Genomic DNA, 20,945 nt, shown 5'->3' on the forward strand with positions numbered 1-20,945 from the left:
CAATAATTAAATTTATATTTCCTATATATAATTTTAAATAAATTTACTTATGCAATGTTTTATAGTATTCCACTTAGATTTTTAAAAATTATAAAAATTATAATTTTTTTCTAAAATATTAATTTATATTAATAATTATCAATTATATTTATTATCTTGTTACATTCTTTAAGATTGTCACACACATTTATATTTACTTAATTATATAGAAATAAATAGAATTAAATAGAAGTAAGTATAAAGTAAAGTAAAGTAAAGTAAATAAATAATATCTTATTGATACGCTTCTTTTAGCTTTGAAAATGTAGATTTGATTTTTTATGTAAGTGATTAATAGATTGAAAACTTGGCTAACAAATTGACTACATGTTCTACATGTTAGCCACTTGTATTACAAGTTTGCTATATGGCACACATATTGAAAACATGTCATACAAGTTAGACATGTGTTTTCCAAATTGGACATATGTTATGTGGACTATAGAATATTGTCACTTAAATTCTTAGTTAGATAGTATATATACATGTAAGAGTAAAGTCCTCTTCACTTTTGTGAATGTTTTTCTTGTTTCTAGTTTCAAGAGTCTTTATTCTTTTGTTTTCTCGCAATAGATATTTTATTTTTTTCTTAAATATACATATTATTTTGATTTTCTATTGTCATTTCTTTTTTATACATATTTTGATAATGTTACAAACATCCATATTTACTATTATAGTTACTTAAATAAGTAGATTTAAATAAATTTGGGTGGAAGTAAGTAAAAGTATATTCAATTGATAATATTTTGTTGATAATCATCTTAGAAGATTCAAAGATGTATATTAATTTTACAATTTTCTCCACATAATTGGTAGTTTGAAAGCCTAGCTAAGTTTCTAACATATTAATTACGTACAAATACTTCTAAAATCAAATTCATGTTTACAAAGCTCCTAAAAACCTTTCAACTAGATATAATCTATTTAATCTATTTTTTACTTATTTCTATCTAATTCTATTTTTTCTTACTTATCCAAATAAATATAACAGTAAATTTGGATGTTCATGAAAAAAAACTTAATATCTTCTTTTTAAATTTTATTCTTTCAAAGCTAAATAATATATGTGCATATAATATCAATTTAATTTTCTTTCTTTATTTTTTTATTTGTTTTTCCTTCATTCATTTTTTTTACAATTCTTTTTTATTAAATCCTCCCCATTTATTTTATGTGAATCCTCAACCTATAGTTGCTTTAAAACTCTAGTTTTCTTATATTGAGTAACTCATATTTAAATTAGGTTTTTGATTTCTTATAATTAGTTTATTTAATAAGAAATTAGTATTTACAAGCAACGTACTATATCTACCCTAAATTAAAAACGTATATATATATATATATATATATATATATATTTGAAGTCAAACTCATTTACTTCAAGAATATTGGATTTCATCTTTTAACTTCAAAACATAAATGAGCTTTTGAAAGTTCACTTAATGACCAACAGTCTAAATTAGAATCAAAATTTATGAAGATTAAGCTTTAACATTTCAATTAGATGAAAAGTTACACGAATTGTTTTAACACCACTTTCAGTCTTGGTTCAAATTTTGGCCTCCTTCTTTTGCTCTTTGCCTGTTGACATAGTCCATCTTCTAATGAACACCGCTGTCTGTGGTGTCCGTAACTGGGCCAATTGAATCACGTGATCCATTGCAAGAAGAGTGGTTTCTAGATAAATCAAGAGAAAATTGAATGAAGAAAGCATATAAACCGCATTCACAAGCTTGATTGTTGCTGTAGGAATACATCTCAGTGGGCCGATTAGCCACCAGCAACATGCAACTGTTTGGCACAAACTGCCAAAACACTCTGGAGTGTATTTACATCGTTCAGAAACAGGTCACCTGATTTGTTTTAAGAGCATGAGTTTCTATCAGTGTGGCTGCTGCAAACTGGAGACCATCTGTCTAGATCAATCAATTGAGACGGACGCAAAAAAAAAGTTTTCTAGTGCTGAAGCACCCTTTGGCACACTAACCATTGTACAAAAACTTCATCAACTATTTCTGCAAATTCATTGGAACTCGAAGAGGTGGTAGACAATTTACACAGACGCGCTAGCACTCGGATGTTGTCATCTGGGGTCCAGCAGAAATGAATCAATGAGGCGCCTTCCCGTTAGTGGCTTGATATAGAACCCGGCGATGTATTCGGCAAACTTGAAGGACCTGTATAGCGGAGGATTGCTCTCCGAGAGAAGCTCCTTCAAGGGTTGGATAATGGTCTCCTTCGATGGCATGAAAAAATTTGGGATACTGAAGCGGCCCACCGTGTTGTTCACCAGTACTCGATGCATCACGCTCTTATATCTGCCATTGCTCACTATCTGCGCGAAACCAGATGAAGGATTAAGAAAAAAAATTAATGAGGGGTTCCACCGCTTGGTATGTGTGAGAGATAGGCTGGCATGAAAATGAGTCACATCACCTCCACTAAAATATGGCTCTTACAGATCATTTCTGAACAGGTGATCTCAACGTCTTTCAAATTAATACCCTAACGGGGCAGACTGCACGCACTAGAACCCAGTAACTAGTGGTGTCCAATCTGACCTGAGTTATGTCATCGCATTCATGAAGGAGTTTGTTTAGATTCTGACGAACCTGGAGTAAATCGCCGATGTTGACAACGAACGCATCCGGTATTGGGGGAACGAGAATCCATTGACCGTCTTCCTCGATTTCCAGACCGGGGGTTTTATCCTGCTGCAGCACTGTGATGAAGCTGGTGTCAGCGTGGGGCATGATTCCAAGCACAAGCTCAGGCTGTGGACACGGCGGGTAGTAGTTGAAGGAAGTTCGGAGGCCGACGGTTTTCGAGTTGATGTGTTCCCCCAGCGTGTAAGGCTCAAGCCCCAGTGTCATAGACAGAATCTCCATGAGCCTGATGCAGAGTTTCACCACGGCATGGGAATATTCGGCCACCACCAGGCTGTAAACACAGAACACAACATAGACACAAAATGTAACGACTGATGAATGGTCAAGAGAGTGCTGATCAGGTTTGTGAGATTAGCTAGGGGGTTGATAAAGACACCATCATGCATCAAGAACAGTAAGAGCACTCGTATATATACCTGAAGCGCTCAGGCTTGGGTGGCATGCAAGGCTCGGTTCGTTTCTGCTCACCATAGCTCCAAATGGTGATGCGGTCCACCCAGTTGGCAACCGTCGTGCTGGTTTCGAACAGACGACCGTAGCCTACGCTTGTCCCAGGCTTTATCTTGTTCACTTCCTTCTCCTCCGGACTCAACGCGAAAAACTCTTCAGACAGTTGTCTCATATCTCGCATCAAAGACGGTGGCACGCCGTGGTTGAGCACCTGACAGATACAACATGAACTTCAATCCCTCACACTCGGCCAGTCTGCAGTCCATCAAATACCTTGAATATTTTCGAAATCAGTCATGAATCACACCGAAAAGTCTAGGTGTGAGGCTCATATGAACAAGGTTTGAGAGAACCGTGTACCGCTAAAATTGTTTTAAAAAATCAAAATAATCGAAAAATAAATAAACAAAATCTATGAAGGTCGTCTGAGGCCTGAACAGAATAACAGAAAATTGTAAATATTCACTGAAGCTATCCAGAAGTTTTTCTTTTCCCCTCCTATAATTTCTATGTCCAACGTTATCTCGAGAAGAATAAAACTTGGTGATTATTCCATGTTTAACGGTTGCATTGATGATGAACCTGAAAGAAGCCCCACTCTTCACAAGCTTTGGCGATGTCTGCAATGACCTGGTCCTTGTTCTCGCCGTCTAGACCTGTCATGTCGATGACTGGAATATGAAGCTGCGCAAGATCACAGGTTTCGACCGGAGGATGAAGAACGGTGGCTCGACTGCGCTCCGGTTGTATGAATTTTTGTGGTATCTCTGTGATCCCCTTCGTAACAAGCAGTTGCACCATCTCCAGAAGCGCTTTGCTATCTGGTGCCGGTTCGGGGGAAACCTCACTAGCTGTAAATCCGGCACTTGGAGCCATTGTCGTCGACGCCTTGCGACGGAAGACAAAACCTGCTTTCGATCGTGTCCAAACCTGGAAGTAACAAAAACCACTCTTCGCAACAGATTTCCGCTATGTGTTCACACCAATTCTCAACCACCTCAATACAACGCTGGAACCGGTTCGTTCTCAAGAAGATGCACACGTACACGTCGCCACGTCGAACTAGGCCTGAACTGCCCGCTACCGAAGTTTCTAGATCAATTCAACTCCCGACCCCGGGTCGCCGAACCGAGAGAATCATGTCAAGAGGGGTGCACAACTCCCACACTCCCACCTACCACTATCGTCACAGTCCCGATTCCGCCAGCCTGAAGGTTCCCAACTTCAGTATCTACCGCTTGATGCTCCGGAGATTCCAGACATTGTCCTTCCTCAAGCCATTAGAAGCCGCCCTTAAGGTTCGCCGCCTTGGAAGTCTGACCTCATCCAGCTGACGCCACAGGTTGCAGCCCCTAACAACCCATGACGTGTGATCCATTCCAACTACCCGCCAGACAACTTGTAGCTAACGACGAAGCTCCCCTTCAACCCTGAAGAAACGGTGCGGAAACTTCACTTATCTTCGACAGGGAACCGGGTCTCCCTCCGCCACTTGCAGCAACTTGTCTAATTAACAGGTGCTTTGTCTGTAGCATGCGACGACCTCGGCAACCGTCAAGAATGGGTCTAAAAAAACACACAGTTGCTGCGGAACACAAGGAATGGTTCACTTTATTTTCCATGGCACCCTACCAAGATTCTGGTTTTACTGTCAGGGAGAGAGGGAATCCTCCAGCGTTGAAGCCATCGATTAATCCAGCGAGCTCGAATCCAACGACCTCTAGCATTTGAGGTCAACCAGTTGCTCCGGCACACTCGCGGTGTACACACGCATGGAGCGGAGAGAAGGTCGAAAGGGAGTTTTCCAAGATGAGGCTTCAGCTTCGCCACAGCCCTGCCTGCCTGTCTTTTTGCTTGCTTGCTTGCCCTCTTCTCTACTCTTTCATCTCTTTTTTTCTTTATTTGGAATCCCCTTAATTTAGCTTATCCGTACAACCTCACTATACATGGTTGACATTCCATGTCATGGAGATAATTCAAAACTAGCAATGAATTACTTGGATTTAACCCTAAAAAGTCTGGATGAACAAGTTCAACATCAACTCCGGTTGTCTCCAGAGCCGAATTCTGCACATCAACACTCTCGGGCTCACCCGGGCTGTGTCAACAAGAAAAAAGAATAAAGAATAAAACACTCTGGTGATCAAACTTTACCTAAACTAAAAGGTAGATGTGAATTTAGGTGGTTCCCAAAATCTCGTGCTTTTGGAAACATCCCTTTGGAAACATCCTTCCACTCTAATTTTAAGTCTAGAAAATCATACTTGGAATCTACAGTTTCCCCCTACTTTTTTCTTATTTATACACAATACACATGTATAAATATAGAGTTAAGTAGGCAATCCAGTTGATAATAGGTGATGAACTAGCACGGCTAACAAAGTGTCGAAGTATTTCAGTTCATCCAAACAAAGGATGACATTGATAGCACTAGGTATAAACCTAGCAACGGCATGCAAATCAGATGCCTCTACATCCAGGGGAAGCCAGTTTTGGATGCCAACGAGAATCCACCAACACCTTCCTGCAAAGCTAAAAAATCTAAATTTAGTTCGTGACAAATGATGACAGCAGTCTCTCAATTACTGGTATATCATAAGGACCCAGTTGATAAACTTTATCCATTAGACAGTAGAAAATCCAAAGCAGGAAACTGTTTTGTTGTGTTTCCACGAAAGACTAATCAAGGTTGCTAATCTCTGTAATCTGTTTGTTAAAGTGAAGACCATTTTATGTAGCATTATGGTTTTTTTTGTGATAGTGTCGACTTTTGCTGATGGAACAATGAGTTTGAGCTTGTTTCCTCATGACCTGAAACTCTGAACTGGTGCCAGTGCGGGATCAAAGAAGCTTAGGAAATATCAGCGGCAGGGTCCATCGAAGAAGTCGATGACTAGCAACATGACCAAGCGGGCAAAAGTTGGAGCGGCTTCGAAAGCTAGATCATGATTGAATGTGATCAGTAAAAGATCAACTGTCTAGATTGATCGTGTTTTTAATTAGAGAGCGAAAAACTAGCGACGCGGACTGTCGCATATAACAGGATCCCAATCGGACTTGAACGATGATCAAACAGTGGATCTCAGCATCCCCACTGTTGCATGAGCAGCACTCGAGGCATTCGAAGCATTCTCGGAGTAAGTCATGGTTTGTTTATACGATGCTGGGATGCAGCGGTGAGATGGGTTTTCACCAACGGATTGCCACTTCAACGGCGATTGAACATCACGGTGCTGGTATTGGGAAAGTAGAACAAAGTTCAAGTTTGAACAGAAGGTTGCTTACTGGACGACAAAGAAATTGCTATGTCTCAGACCTGCTTCTGATTGGCAGTTGTCACAGATGAAACTATATAGTTTTGATGTGGAAACACCATTGCGTGATGTCTAAGCATGAATACAATCTTTATCAACTAATATCCTTGCTTCTCACTTTCACAGCACATTGAAATGGCGCTTTTGGAGAAAGAGTCCATGTGCTGACAACAATAGCGTTGATTTGGATCATTTTAGAAACTAGCAGTCTACGATTTAAAATCTTTTGAAAAATAATATCATTTTCAGTAAATATATTGGAATGGAGTTAATGAAATGTTTATCGACGTCCACTGTGAACAAGAAAATAACGAGAATAGCATTTATTTTTTTTAATAAACTTTATTACTAAATATCAACAGTCGAATAAATTGAAAGGAAAAGATAAATGTATTCTAAGACATTCATGATCTTGTGATTCTACAAACCTTTGGATTTCTGCAAAATCAGAGCTCCATCTGCTAAAACTAGACATTCCAACTGATCGTAAACATTGTCATGTGAAACCTCGACTCACTTGTACATATTTTCCACCATGAAAAAAACGAACAAATTGTAAATAATTACACGTTACCCGATTAACTTTACGTAGGCTGTGCCCTATTCTTCCTCTCTTTTGAGCAATTTGGCCCATAAAAATCCCGGTACAAGGGCCGAACACGAAGAATCAACACCACGTTGAGCAGGGTGCCCAAAGCGCACATACCAGCCATGACGATGAACACCGACAGGAAGATGTGCAAGCCGTAGCAGACTCCCACAATAATGGAGCCCTGGTACCGAGAGCCAGGTGCTGCGGTAGCGAATAAAATGTAGCCGTTGAAGAGAAAGATCTGGGAGATTGCCATACAGATGGGGCGAGGAATGGCCGCCTTTCTGAAAGATCATCAGAAATTCAAATTCAAACATATTCAAGAACAACAATGAAAATAGCTTGGCTCCTCGATACAAAAAAAATTACACATCACAGCTCGAAAATTACACTATCCCAGGCAGAAAGGTGAGGAGGAGCAAAAACGCCGTTGCCTCGATCGTGAAATGCGCAGTGCAGAGTGGCGTGAAGATGGCGGTGCACAGACCGATGTATCCCTTCAAAGTGTCAGTGACTGTCTCTCGACTCCTGAGAAAATTGCGCATGCAAGTCATGAATACGGCGGTGTTCAGCCAAGTGGTGCTGTTGCCTCCGGTGCACCGAACCACGCAGCTCTACAATTGAAATTCCACTCAAAAGCCCGCCGATCAGTCTCTAAACCTCACAGCCGTCGCCCAAAGAGTTCAAAACCCATCAAGGATCTATGACTTCACCACATGGCGGTAATTGTTTTTCACCATCGTACAAAAAGAACCGCACTCAAGTCCAAGAACCGCCGCCAATAAAATCCTTCGTTACGCAATATACGCTCTACATTGACGCATCCTCCCGCAACCATGGAAGACTGATGCACATTCCTGACAAACAGCGTAATTCGACCTCGCGTCGCACATTCGTTCGAAGAACAAAACCCTATGATTATAAAACCATCCACTCACTCATATCTTCAGCAAGGACAATCTGTACCGAAAGTGGGAGGGTTGAATTACCTGCCAGCAGGACGGAGGGCTGATTTTCTGGCTAACGACGAGATTCTGCGTGCCGTAACCGACGGCATCCTCCACAGCGCCGATCAACAGGATGAACCAAGTGGGCAGACGATCCGCCAGCAGGGCCGACCACCAATCCGAACGGCTTACCCACATCTTTTGCCACCCCAAGATTATTAAGCTGCAGCTGGTTGTAGTGCATCACAGGTTTCAGGGCAGGAGAGCAATTCGAGAATGTGTAGATTTTCCCTGCTACAAATTGCACCCATATAGCTGTCACGAATCCCACCCATTTCTCACTGATGCGCGAGATCTTCGTGTCCAACGTCGCACGCACCTCTCTCCATCTCACACCAAATCCCCCCCCCCCATCAATGCAATCTCCACTGTGAACTAGAAAAGTATCCCAATCCTGTCACAAATAGGCATCTCTACAGAATTTCATAGTGATGAAATACGTTCTTCAAATCCTCAAAATGCTCAAAAAGTGGTGCAGCGAGTGGGTAAGATTCAAGCCTGGGCTGCTCTGAGTGTCGCTGGAATCGTCGAGGTTGGGGAAGGAAGCGGTTTCGCAGTCGCGTCGGTACTCACTCGCCGCGAGGGAACATGTTCCCATGGGGATGTTCCCAAAGGAGCGAAGGTCGGGAACCCCATGTCCTGAGCCGTCGGATGCTTTCAACATCACGTTCCCGCTACGATCGAATGGGCTTCTCCACGGAGGATTTTCCGCAGTTCTTACGCTCGCTTTTTCTGGCGGTAAATTAGCCACATACAAAGACTCTTCTTCTAAGAGTGCATGCATGTGTACATTCAAAATTTAACTAATGGAATTTTGCTTTGTTTTTCATAAGAGATAACTACTTTTCATGCAAATCCTCCATGTTTTCAAATATCTCTGCATAAATGTAAAAATGATAGAAATTAATGCACAGTTATATTTTTAAAATAAAATAAATATAAATAAAACTAGGATTAAAATTAACAATTTAGTAATAGATGAACAATGTCATGTTAAGTAATACCATAAATTCATGTTTTAAATAAAAATTATGTAGATAAAGACATAAAATATTTAGAAGATTTTATGCATAAGCCACTATGCAAAATAAAATCATATCCTTGTAAGTTAGAAAGGCACTACAAACAAATGGTTTCTAAGTATATAGCTTATTTAGATTTGTTGTGGCAAATTTTATCTTCATTTATTGCATAAATAGCTAATTGCAATAACAATTTAAACTTTGAAAAATTGTGCAATGTAAAAGAACAAACAAAAAATAGAAGTCACCACTAAAGACAATATAAATCAGAAATCACAATTATATACCACTCTCTAACTGTCATAAACCCACAAGAATTTTATAAAACACACAATTATTTAGTGCTATAATATATATAGTAGTAATGTAAAATAAATAAAAATTAATACTATAAAATTAGAAATTTATTATTTTCAAAAATATTACTTATAAAGAAAAAAAATTAAAAGATTAAGTTTTCAATAGAAATGAAAAATATTTCTTGGAAGTATAAATTTTACTAACATACAACACATAACAAATTACCAAAGGATGAGACATATGTCTTTACACCTTATTGAATAATATCCATCTTATCAACAACAAAGAATAAATTTAGAATGCCACACCAAATATTTTATATTTTATATTTTACCTTGTGATAAGATTTTAAAATCAAAAAATATATATATATATATATATATATATATATATTTCTTTTATATATATATGCATTGGAAAACAGATTGATGCATTTTTTGGAAAAAATTATTTTTAAAAAAAATTAAATTTTTTAAGTCAATCTTTTTTGAAGAATAAAGTTTTATGGAGCACAAGTAAAAAAAAAAAAAAAAAAAAAAAAAAAAAAAAAAAAAAAAATCAAATTTACATATTCAAGAACTTGTTCAAAAAATAAGAGAGTATTTTCAATCTTAACTACCACTCTACATGTCAAAAACATGTTTTGTTTGTGAGTTCTAGTAAATTTGTAGAAAAATATAATAAACTAAAAATAATAATAATAATAATAATAATAAAGTATTATATTCTAGAATGCTTAACCTTAAATTTAGTCATTCTATAATTTAGGTGTCAAAATTGTAAGAAATTAGTATCACATTCTTAGAGACAATATTTTATTGTACCACCTCAAAATATGATAAAAAAATAATTAATAATTTAAAAATAAATATCCATAAGATATATTATAAAAAATTACATTCTTTATATGAAATAAACTGGAACTTTTGAATTGAAAAATAAGACAAAATTACCATTTCGGAAAATATATATATATATATATATATATATATAGAAACATAATTTTATTAATTTTAAAATTATGAGGTTGTATAAAAAAATTGACTTGAATTTAAAATTAAAATAGTTGGTGCTAAATCAATCTGTTTTTTGTCAATGTAAAGCATTGATATTAAATTCATGTGTGAATACTACTAATACTACAGTCTAAGTTGTCATTATTCAATCTACCAATATTTTATTATCAATCCACCAATCCAAGTAATGGATTATATTCAGATATAAGTTTGCAATTGATTTTAATATGAGATTTTTTAGTGTATTTTAAATTGAGAGGTTGTAATGTAAAAACAATTGTGGTTTAAATTAATATAGCAGTATTCATTGATATGAGCTTTGATTTAAGATTTTTCCACAAATTATATAGAAGTGATACATTTGGTTTAGTCAAAAAATATGCGCCAAGAAAAAAGTAATAGTTCATGTTTAGACATTCTAGTTGCAAATTGTCTAATGAAAAGCTATTGGTACCATAAATCAATAATAATATTCCACGATTTATTTATTCTTCCTTGAAGTTTTTATCCACCTTAAACATAGATACTTTTCTAAGTTTAGTATTTCTTTCCCTTTTATTATTCATACTAAAGATTAAAAACTGTAAAAGACAAAATAAAATCTTGAGAAAGAAAAATATCAACTAAAAAAATCTTCTAACGTGAAGGACAAATTTCTTGTACTTGGATGGTATATAGATGATTATTATAAACTAGTCCATTATAATCTTATCCCATCAACTTGCCTGCTTGGAAAAAATAAAATAAAATAAATCACCACAATGCTTGATACACGTCAGATGCCACATCAGTTGAAGTTAACATCCTTGTTATGTGATGTGGCATTGGGTTTCAAATCTTGTTGGATGTATGTGGTTTAATTTGATTCAGTGGGCTTTCCATTTATTTGGCTTTTTCCATTAGTTGGCTTTGTTAACATCAACTAGGGTTTGAATACATCAAGAGTGTGTAGGTTGTGCGTTTGTATTTGGTTTAGATTACATACTTTGTGATTGGTTTCTAGCACTCAATGTGTTGTGTGTAACAATCTTTGTTTACACAATAGCATTCAAATTACCTCCACATAGACTTGGAAAAAATTTCAAGTTTACAATTTATTATTTATTATTTTACAATTTGGGTCTTGTTAGAAATATCCAAAACTTGAAGTGTGTTTATGTTGGTTTGGAAATTAGAAGCCCATCTGAGTTTCTGATACAAAAACGATGTGGAATCTCCTCCCTGAAACAACTGAAGAGTGACTTGGTGCATTGAAAAGCATTCACCACTATTCACCAAAGTTGCTTTTTTATTATTATATATATATATATATATATATATATATTGAAGGATGGAAAACAGGTGGAACAAAGTGGAATTAATTTTTTGTTTGAAAAAGTGCCAATCATTTACATGCAAAAGAATCAATAATGGTGAATCATGCGGAGTCATACAGAGAAAGAAAAATGAATGAATAAATAAATAAGGTTTATGTGAAAGAGGTATTATTGAAGATTTCTGGGAAAAAAATAGAAAAAAATAGTTATATTACGTATTTATTTATAGGAATGTATAAAAATAAGTACATGAAAAAATAAACTGATGATTATCTTTAATAGTAATGTAATTACTTTATATCAGGTTCAGCTTCTGATTTTGTTTTTACCACCTTTGTTTTTTAATTGATCATGAATAGAAATTATTAATATTTTTATTTTTATAATGGTTTCTGAATTTATTTATTTTATGCTGAAGCATTTTATTTGAATCTACATAAATCCATAAATAAATAACACCTATACAAATTGGAAAATTATAATGTTGTGGTGTGTTTTATAAATATCTGCAAAATTCAAATAATAGTTGAATTTTATTTGAAGCATGTGCACAATTGTTAACGTATGACTACTGATAAAGCCTCGTAATAACAATTAATGAAATTTCTACATGTCATATAATATGCAATATTAAGTTTTAGAGTTTACTTTAAGAAAAAAAATATCAGTTTAAAAAATTCATAAAATTTCATATGTAACAAAATTTAAATTTAGACTTTTAATTTACTAATTTGGTAGAATCAGTAATTTTTATTTTTTTCAATTTTATAAGTTATTAAACTCAAGAATCCAATTTTTAAACAAATCTCTCATATACTGCATTGTTAAATAACTAATTCTATTGTTAGTTTTGTTCATAGTAGCACCTTAGTTGTATCAGTTATTTAACTTTAATCTTGAGTGATTTTTTTTGCACATGTGAAATTAGCATCCAACCAACAATTTACGTCTGTTTTTAAAGTCTTATAGAAGAAAAACAAGTAGACTACTCTACCAATTTTAATTTTTAAATGTCATCATCATATTTCTTACCTAAGATACCAATTTATTTTTATTTTTTGTCATTCGGATATTATTCAGTGACAAATCAAAAAAAAAAAAAAAAACAAAACAAAACAAAACAAAACAATACCGTATACTATCATATATGTGCTGTCGAAAATATATATATATATATATATATATATATATACTAACATTCTATATTACTATAAATTTAAAACATTAATCAGCATCGTTTTAATAGACAGTTATAAAATTGTTGTTGAACTTAGTTAGTATGTATGTATGTATGTATGTATGTATGTATGTATAATACTACCATACTTTGTAATCAGCACTTCCAGTAAGGTGTTACATTGTTTTTTACAATACACTTGTAATCAAATCAAATATTTTATTTTTTTAATTGTAATTTCTGTTAAAATTCAACAAGTGATGAACACTGATTTAAAGTTCCACTTGCATAGCTTAATAATTACAAAAGTATAATAATTTATTAAAGGATGTAAAAAATATAAGATGAAAATATTCAAATAAAATAACACTTATGTATTGTCAATTCAAGTGATTATAAAATTGAAAGAACTCACAGTCCAATAATATTACAATCCTTTTAAGTTACAGTGCACATTGATTTCTTTAAATCAATAAAAAATATCCAGTAGTGTCAACATGCACACTTCTATTTTCTTTCACAATAATACTAATTTGGATTTTTAACCACATACAACATGTTTCAGTGGCTATTACTTGTAATTGACATAATTCAATTTAATGTATAAAATAGTTCTATTCAGACTCACGTTTTGTCACCAAGAAAAACAAGTATATATAATTGAAGTTAACTGTATTGACAGAAACCTGCACAAGTTGACTGGTTCATAAGTTTTGAAAAATGAGGTGGAACATATTGATATATGTGCTTTTTGAGCAGATTAAAACCTCATCATATAATTTAATATAAATTTTTTGAATAAAAACTAGGGAACTTGTGTATGTATGTATGTTTGTCTGTATAAGATGGCTTTCGGATGAATGCCCTTTTGGTGCTGGGGGCTCTGAATAGATGAAGTGTATGACGTTTGTTCGCATCAGGATCTTGCTGAGTGGGCGATTTCAATCACAGGAGCTGAATAGATTAATGAATGAATTGATGAAAGAAGTTACAGAAAACTCAAAGCAGTATTCACTGAGAAAGGAGGCGAATGAAAATAAACCACAGAAACAGCAATATATTAAAGGAAAAAAAAATGTGAGAAATAAAGGTCAAGTACAACACAATGTACAAGGTACAGAAAGTTTATTGATATATATAAAAACAATCTTAAGGGAAAGATGTAGAAAGGCCACTGTATGGGTCTGTGGCTTTCTAGACACAAAAAAACAGAACATCTCCATCGCAATGGCTTATGGAATCGGAAGTTGGCCTTACCGGAACAACTTATTTTGACAACAGAAGACGAGTGTTGCTCTGAAGACACCTTGCAATGAAGAATGGCCCCTGTCAGGCGGTTTAATCTAGCTACACTAACCATCAGCCCGCTAACCAGCTGTGGTAATCACTCTCTCACTCACACCATTGAAGCTACTGCCTGAGATACAACATAAGACTAGAAAAAAAGAATCCTTAATGATTTACAAATCCTCTCTCTATCTATCTGTAGCCGAACTGTTGTTGCTGGTTGGGGTAGCCTCCCATACCCATTTGAAAGTTCTGCCCCATCTGGTTCATACCTATTCCCATCTGAGGACCCATGCCTACACCCATGCCCATGCCCATTCCAGGAGAAATTCCCATATTTGGGTTCAAACCCATACCCATGTTGAAGTTCATGCCGCCAACCATCTGAGGACGCATGCCCACACCCATGCCCGGCCCCATCGTCGAGGGTGCCGGCATGGGAGGAGGGAGTCCACTGGCACCTGCTCTGCCAAGGCCAGAACCGGATCCCATTGCCTTGCCCATTGCCGCACCCATAGGCTGACCCATTCCTGAGGATGAAGTGGGCTTCTTCTGAGCCTGTTTCGGATTGTCAGCACCCCATAGCTCGTTCTTTAGCGTAGGGTCCGTCAACTGGATCCCAAGGTCGTTGAGAGGATTCACTTTAGCTGCACAACCAAAAGTAACCCCAGTGAAACTCAAGAATGTGGACTGTGAAGGAAAACTAATGTCTATTCAAGTCAATAGAAGCTCAGTGAAGCGAGAACAGAGAGGACCTCCACATGGTAGCAAGGGATACGAGAATAAAGAAAAGGAATCTCCCGGCCGGATAGAAGTGAGCGAGCCAGACAAAAAAAATAATGTGAACGAAGTGAAAAAGCTTACGTCCAGCAATGTTAAGATCAACAAGTCCCATGCTGAGCGTGTCTCCCCAAATGGCGGACTTCACTGGTCCGAACTCTTTCCTCGCTGGTTGCTGTGGTCTTGGTGGTTGTGGTTGTGGTTGATGCAATTCGTGTGGCGCTGAAGCGGATCTATGCAAGCCGCCCATGTTCTGCTGTACTCCGTAAGGGGATTGATTTGCGCTGGACGCTTGAGGCATGCCGCTGAAAGACTGCTGACGAGGAAAACCCTGATTGTTTCCATATCCTAGCCCAGATGCCTGGGAGAATCCAGTGTTGTGAGCAGCTGTATCAAATGGAGTTGGTGACTGCCCGAAGGTAGTTCCATTCGTACCAGTGCCATTGGACACTCCTGGTGCACCAAAACCATGCATGGAGTTACCACCAAAGTTGCTTGGAGGAGCAGTTGGGGGCTGATAAGCGACAGGTGGTGGAGGTGGAGGAGCCAAATGGAAGGACGAGCTGCCAAAGGGGTCTGACGCTGCAGGGGCAGTAGAAGAAGCCGTTTGAAAAGGTGAAGGACCGGGAGTGGCTTGGAAAGCTGAAACCTCAAACCCATCAGATGCAGTAGACGGAGTTGCTGAAAATGAATCTCCAAATAAATCATTCGTTTGCACCTGCATCACCACATAACCGTCCAATTGAATGCAAACCAAATCTACGTTTCTAATAATCAAATGTAAAACATCACAAACTAAAATGCTACACACATTCGACGTCTTTGCCACATGACGTACCATGTGAGACAATACGTACACCCCTCTAAGAGGTAGAAGTGTAGGACGGGATGCGTACAAGGAATTAAATAAAAGTACATAATTCTAGCTACCTGATGATTCGAGAGGTTATTGGCAGGAGTGGAAGCAGCAGCGGGGGCAAATGCAGGAGCAGGAGCAGGAGCTGAAACAGGAGCTGGAGCTGGAATAAAACTATCACCAAAGAGATCCTCAAGTCCACCTAAGCTTTTCTGCACCGCTGGAGGCGGTGGAGGCGGTGGAGCCTGTGCAATGGGAGCAGGAGCTGGTTCTGGAAATAAATTAGTTGTTGATTCCGGGAAGAAATTCTCAGTTGGCTGACTTGGTGCAGAGGCTACAAACGCAAACGCAGAGGTGTCAAAATTAAAACCGCATTTTTAAGTCTAAGAATAATCCAAGCAAAAACCTCGACTGCAATACCCACAATCCCAAATTACAGAGTAAAAACTTGATGCCCTCTCAGAACACATTTCTAAGCAGAGAGAGAAGAACCGATGATTTGACATTATTTTCAAAGTATTCTATCAGCGAAACAAATCAAGAGACAGAAAAAGTTTCACACACATATTGAACAAGTATCCAAATGCATTACAGTTAACATGAGTTACTTTTGCTTTCTACCCCTTCCCATCCAGATAGGGAACATGTGTACATCATAATAAACAATCAGAAACTCACCAGAAGCTGAGAAGCCCGATCCGCGAGGATCAAAATCATCAAAACCGTCGTCTGCGGTTTGACTAGCAACATATGAGCCACCTGCACTAGGTTGAGATACAGTCTCTGGTGCTGCACTGACAGGAGCCTCTACCTTGCTGGTTTGAGTTTTGGCCACAGGTGCGGCTACACGTCGACTATCATTGCTGCACATGAAACCGCTTTCGATTAATTCGAATAACGAATTAACTACAGACGAGGTTCAGCAGGTGTAGGAGATTTGGGAAGAAAGGGGATGTTTGAAGTCAAAAATAGAGAAACAAAGCAGGCAGTAAAACCATTCCAGAACGGGATGTTGCTTCTGAAATTGGACCCACCTATCTTCATCGGCAGCAGGCCTCTGAACCGCTTCTTCGTAGGCAGGAGGTGGCGTGGATCCACCTTTGGACTTGCCATTCCTGCTGTCAAAACAGCAAAGATGAGTTATGAGATGATATGAATACTTCTGGAAAATATCCACAACTTGGATCATTTACAAGATCCATTAATAAAAACCAACTTAATCACAAGCCTCCGGTCGAGCAACTTCATCGCCCAAAAGCTGAAACAATGCAGGGAAAAGGCATTTGTGGAGAACATTACATCAACGGCTACCTCCCTGAAACATCAAAAACCATTGGAATAATATCGTGATATTGGGTGTTAAAAGTAGCCTGGTTGCACAGAATATCACATAACCAGCTCGCCCTGTCTCTCACCTGGAAGAATAACTGTCGTCGTCATCGTACCCTCTATCACGGTCGCGGTCACTTACAGATCCACTCTCGTACTTCTCATAACGATCACCTCCCTTTGAGGCATAACCATCTCGATCACCTCCTTTTGACGGATAACTGTCATTTCCCTTCGATCCATAAGCATCACGTTCCTTAGATGCATCACGACCATCGTAACTACTATTCCTGCTTCGCTCTCTACCTCCTCCGTAAGGATCATCATCCCTGTACCGATCAGCATCTCGGCCGCCGCCTCTCCCACTGTAATCATATTCATCTCTTCCTCCACGGCTTCCTCCATACCGGTCATCGTCCCTATCACCATAACCTCCTCCGGTGCTTGAATAGGAACTAGAACGATGTGTCATTCCAGTGCTGGAGACGCCACGATATCTGAATTGATGGGCCACATCGATAAAACGGCACGTTAAATCCTTGACACTTGAGACTTGTGCAATTCTACTCCTTGAAAGAATGACTTGAAATGAAGTTATTGCATAACGGCATCCGTAACCACTTTTGCTACAGATTGTCCGCTGTTGCCTCTGAGTAGAGTTCATAAAAACAAATAAATGCTTCGCCATCCAGAAACTGAATCGAGTTTAAAACTCTCAAATTAAAAAGGCGTTCGAGTCTATACTTGTCTCGGTTGGCTGCTGCCTTGCTTCTCACTTCACGAATCTTATCTTTATCCTTGATTAAGGCAACCAAAGTTTGTGCCTTCTTCCGTACATTGATTCCCTGATCCTTGCCACTTTGCTCTAAGTACTGAAATTCACACAACGTCTGAAACCACAAAAACGAGATTGTTAGAGAAGATCCAACATACAAAACTGCGACGAGTGAAAATTTTGGACAGAATACGTTCATTATGAAGTGAACAGAAGAGACACAGGGTTGCAAATTGCGGCGGATATTTACCTGAATCTGATAAGTATGCTCTTGAAGTTCATCAATGACCCTCTCAGAGCCGTTTGCAACCAAATACTCCAAAACCGTCAAAGCCTGCCACACGCAAGGTCTCAACACAGTTACATTATGAAGTGTAGTTCGATCAATTCCTTCACGGAAAGGAGGAAAATCATGCCCATGGCTAAAATCTATTCAACTCGAGTACTGATCTTATTTTTTAAACGTTGCCTGACAATGCAAGCCACAACTCTACGCCGCCTGTAATGAAAAAATATTGTGAAGCATACAATTATTCACTTATCGCTAGGTACAAAATGACTAGATGCAAGTCGTAACACGACACTACTCAGGTTGGTACAATTTCAAATTTACCTTGTAGACATGGCGCCAATTCCTCCCAGTGTCATTCAAGCGTTTGTAAAGGACGGTCATTATCATTTGGTAGTCGTTGCTGCACAATGCAGACCAGAACAAAAGATCAAAATTTCTATGAATCCAAAGTCTCATACAAAAGGAGTGACATTCGTCTAAACCAATCGAACAAGATAACGGAATGTACAAGATTAGAGTAAGAGCGTACTGGTTCCGAGTAGCCTGTGCAATGTCACCCATTATCGTTCCGTGCGGACCCCATGGCTCGTTACTGGTCGCCTCCAGTATCTAAGATAAAAATAATAAAACAAAGAAAACAAATAAATAATTAGCTTATTGCTTAAATCCTCTGTCTCATCCCGCTTCGATTGCGCATGTTCCACTGCAAGAATTCTATACAGAAAAACCTAAATCAAGGTTAGCTGTGCATGCCTATTTTTCCATCTACCTCAGAAAATCCTAGAACACATAATCGTAGTATTAAACTCTAAGTGACCACCCAATGAGCAGAAAATTGTTGGCTACTTTTACCAACCCATCTTCAGAGGTTTCTTCAGATCCGTAAGTAGAGCATGCATTTATTTTAGAGTGGGCCGGCAGTTTCACTAAGATGCCACGCCCTTCGGATGCAGCGATCAACCTCGGATCCCATGAGTACTGAAGCCGAAAACTTTTACTCAACCAACCAAGCGCCCTGCCGTGGGATCTTCAGAAAAGAAATACCCTCTCCTCTCACACAACACAGACATCCAATTCTAGATATGAATCCTTACCTTCACTTCAATCTCGGGAACCTTAAGCACCTTCTTGTTGACCTCCCGCTTCCTGCACACGTAGAACACCCCATTCTCAAAACCTTCGCTCTTGATCACTCACAGTGCTCCACATGAGATCAGACCTCCTAATGCACTACTCCATATGAGAAACCCACCACTAGACATAACCATACCCAATGAGCCTCATCCTGCACCACATACCCCAGCTAGCCTTCCCAATCTCGTCACCCACGAAAAACGAAGAAAAAAGCTAACATCCCCGCGAAGAACTAATCCCTCGAAGAGAAACTAACAAAAACACAGATCGCCACCGCTGAGCACAGGGGTCCCCACAATGCGCTCTCATATCAGATGCACAGGCCACTATGACCAAAGTCCCAAAAGCTAGCGCGCGAGAACTCAAGCTCAAACTTACAGCTCGCGGACAGTCTGATCGAACACCTTCTTCAGATCCATAGCTGCTCAGCCGAGCTCGGCTATGGCGCTCCGCGTCGCAAACCCTCTCCACTCCGGTACTACTACCACTACTACTACTACTGCCTGATCAACCCAACCTCCAAATTCTTCCGATTTCAAAGCTCCCTCAAACCCCACGCGAAATAAATTATAAAAAAAATAAAAAATAAAAAAACAAAAACTTCCTTCCAACTCGTGGCGACGGTGCGCCCAAAGGGAAAGGGCGGAGGTGCTGGTGCTGGTGGGGAGAGGGGGGGATCGATGAGCAGTAGCATTCAATCAATGATGAGGCCGATGAATCAGTCCATCGCTGTGCCCTGCCTGCCGAGGTGCCAAGCTCACTTGCTCATCTCCCTCACTCACTCACTCCCAACGAAGGGCCCCGATAGACAGATAGATAATTTCAGCCCAGCCCAGCCCAGCCCAGCCCAACACCGTCCTCGCGTCTCTCCCTCGCTCTCTCGCTTCTTTCTTTGCGTCGCGCGCGGGCTCGTGGCTGCACTCCACCGGGAGAGCGTTTCTCGCCGCTAACCACAGCCCCTCTTCGTGGCTATCGGTGACCGTGTCTCTCTGGCGTAAGACCGTGGATTGTGACCGTGGCGCGCGAGACACGGGCATGGGTCTGGTTCGAGGGGCGGAGACCGGGGCGGGTACGTAGAGGGGACGCGCTTCGAGGATGACCGCGAAGCCAGTAGAGGTCCTGTGAAATTGCTTCTTCGTCCTGAGTAGCCCTAAAACACAGAAACCCTTGTTTACTTTGTTGAACTACCACTTGTCTACCATGGTCGGGGGGTCTTCATTCTTTGGACGCTTTATTTGTATTTTATTTTCATTTTTTTTATCCTAGTCTATGTGATGGGTTCTCCCCAGTTTTCATTTGAAAAAAATCTTTGAAATAAGTTAATAAATTAATACAAAACACGGTCACAGAGAACCTTGTTTCACACCTGTGATCGTGGGTATTTGCACCACCCTGCTTCTTAGTTCTCCTTATTATGCATACGTCTCTTTTGCAATGTGTAGTACAAAATTCAAGTCCTTTTGAAAATCCAATTGGTGTACTTAAAAGTTTCATTCCATTCAAATCAGCCATGATAGTTTTGTGAGAATCGAATTGGCAACAAAAAAAAATTACCACTTTGTAAAATAAATAAATAAATTCTTTTAG

General features: G+C 38.6%; 3 protein-coding genes across 5 annotated transcripts; all 3 read right to left on the minus strand.

Annotated features, from left to right (window-relative positions):
- Positions 1-1,716: 1,716 nt before the first annotated feature.
- LOC112273106 (protein LATERAL BRANCHING OXIDOREDUCTASE 1) lies at positions 1,717-4,215 on the minus strand. Its single transcript, XM_024501503.3, has 4 exons — positions 3,744-4,215; positions 3,128-3,372; positions 2,655-2,982; positions 1,717-2,377 (listed from the first exon to the last, which is right to left on the minus strand). The coding sequence occupies exons 1-4, from the start codon at positions 4,035-4,037 to the stop codon at positions 2,126-2,128; spliced, it is 1,119 nt and encodes a 372-aa protein (XP_024357271.1). The 5' UTR covers positions 4,038-4,215; the 3' UTR covers positions 1,717-2,125.
- A 2,582-nt stretch (positions 4,216-6,797) lies between these two features.
- Positions 6,798-8,576, minus strand: LOC112273097 (protein NUCLEAR FUSION DEFECTIVE 4). 2 transcript variants are annotated; one of them, XM_073529208.2, is made up of 3 exons: positions 8,057-8,576; positions 7,502-7,681; positions 6,798-7,351 (listed from the first exon to the last, which is right to left on the minus strand). In XM_073529208.2, the coding sequence occupies exons 1-3, from the start codon at positions 8,210-8,212 to the stop codon at positions 7,076-7,078; spliced, it is 612 nt and encodes a 203-aa protein (XP_073385309.1). In that variant the 5' UTR covers positions 8,213-8,576; the 3' UTR covers positions 6,798-7,075. The 2 variants fall into 2 exon arrangements, with proteins under 2 accessions (XP_073385309.1, XP_024357261.1); XM_024501493.3 differs by having other exon boundaries at positions 7,458-7,681; positions 8,057-8,555.
- Positions 8,577-14,013: 5,437 nt separating this feature from the next.
- On the minus strand, positions 14,014-20,243 carry LOC112273365 (uncharacterized). 2 transcript variants are annotated; one of them, XM_024502041.3, is made up of 12 exons: positions 19,737-20,243; positions 19,319-19,370; positions 18,754-18,833; positions 18,546-18,624; positions 18,183-18,266; positions 17,902-18,047; positions 17,244-17,654; positions 16,863-16,943; positions 16,507-16,691; positions 15,903-16,162; positions 15,057-15,690; positions 14,014-14,839 (listed from the first exon to the last, which is right to left on the minus strand). In XM_024502041.3, exons 1-12 carry the CDS (start codon positions 19,775-19,777, stop codon positions 14,385-14,387), a joined length of 2,508 nt encoding a protein of 835 aa, XP_024357809.1. In that variant the 5' UTR covers positions 19,778-20,243; the 3' UTR covers positions 14,014-14,384. The 2 variants fall into 2 exon arrangements, with proteins under 2 accessions (XP_024357809.1, XP_024357808.1); XM_024502040.3 differs by having other exon boundaries at positions 16,863-16,946; positions 19,737-20,138.
- Between the last annotated feature and the right edge of the window lie 702 nt (positions 20,244-20,945).

The sequence above is a fragment of the Physcomitrium patens genome, chromosome 20, assembly GCF_059467195.1.
Source record: "Physcomitrium patens ecotype Gransden chromosome 20, ASM5946719v1, whole genome shotgun sequence".
NCBI classification, from domain to species: Eukaryota; Viridiplantae; Streptophyta; class Bryopsida; order Funariales; family Funariaceae; genus Physcomitrium; species Physcomitrium patens.

Excerpts from the sequence above, each read along its gene's own strand:
- LOC112273097 (XM_024501493.3), bottom strand. The coding sequence starts at position 8,212 with ATGTGGGTAAGCCGTTCGGATTGGTGGTCGGCCCTGCTGGCGGATCGT. Across the intron at positions 7,682-8,056 it reads GCCCTCCGTCCTGCTGGCAG|AGCTGCGTGGTTCGGTGCAC; the intron begins GTAATTCAACCC and ends TTTCAATTGTAG. Across the intron at positions 7,352-7,457 it reads ACCTTTCTGCCTGGGATAGT|AAAGGCGGCCATTCCTCGCC; the intron begins GTAATTTTCGAG and ends ATGATCTTTCAG.
- LOC112273365 (XM_024502040.3), bottom strand. The coding sequence starts at position 19,777 with ATGGATCTGAAGAAGGTGTTCGATCAGACTGTCCGCGAGCT. Across the intron at positions 16,692-16,862 it reads CCTGCTGCCGATGAAGATAG|CAATGATAGTCGACGTGTAG; the intron begins GTGGGTCCAATT and ends TTTCATGTGCAG. Across the intron at positions 16,163-16,506 it reads ATCGGGCTTCTCAGCTTCTG|CCTCTGCACCAAGTCAGCCA; the intron begins GTGAGTTTCTGA and ends TTGCGTTTGTAG.
- LOC112273106 (XM_024501503.3), bottom strand. The coding sequence starts at position 4,037 with ATGGCTCCAAGTGCCGGATTTACAGCTAGTGAGGTTTCCCCCGAACCG. Across the intron at positions 2,983-3,127 it reads CCCAAGCCTGAGCGCTTCAG|CCTGGTGGTGGCCGAATATT; the intron begins GTATATATACGA and ends CTGTGTTTACAG. Across the intron at positions 2,378-2,654 it reads ACATCGGCGATTTACTCCAG|ATAGTGAGCAATGGCAGATA; the intron begins GTTCGTCAGAAT and ends GGTTTCGCGCAG.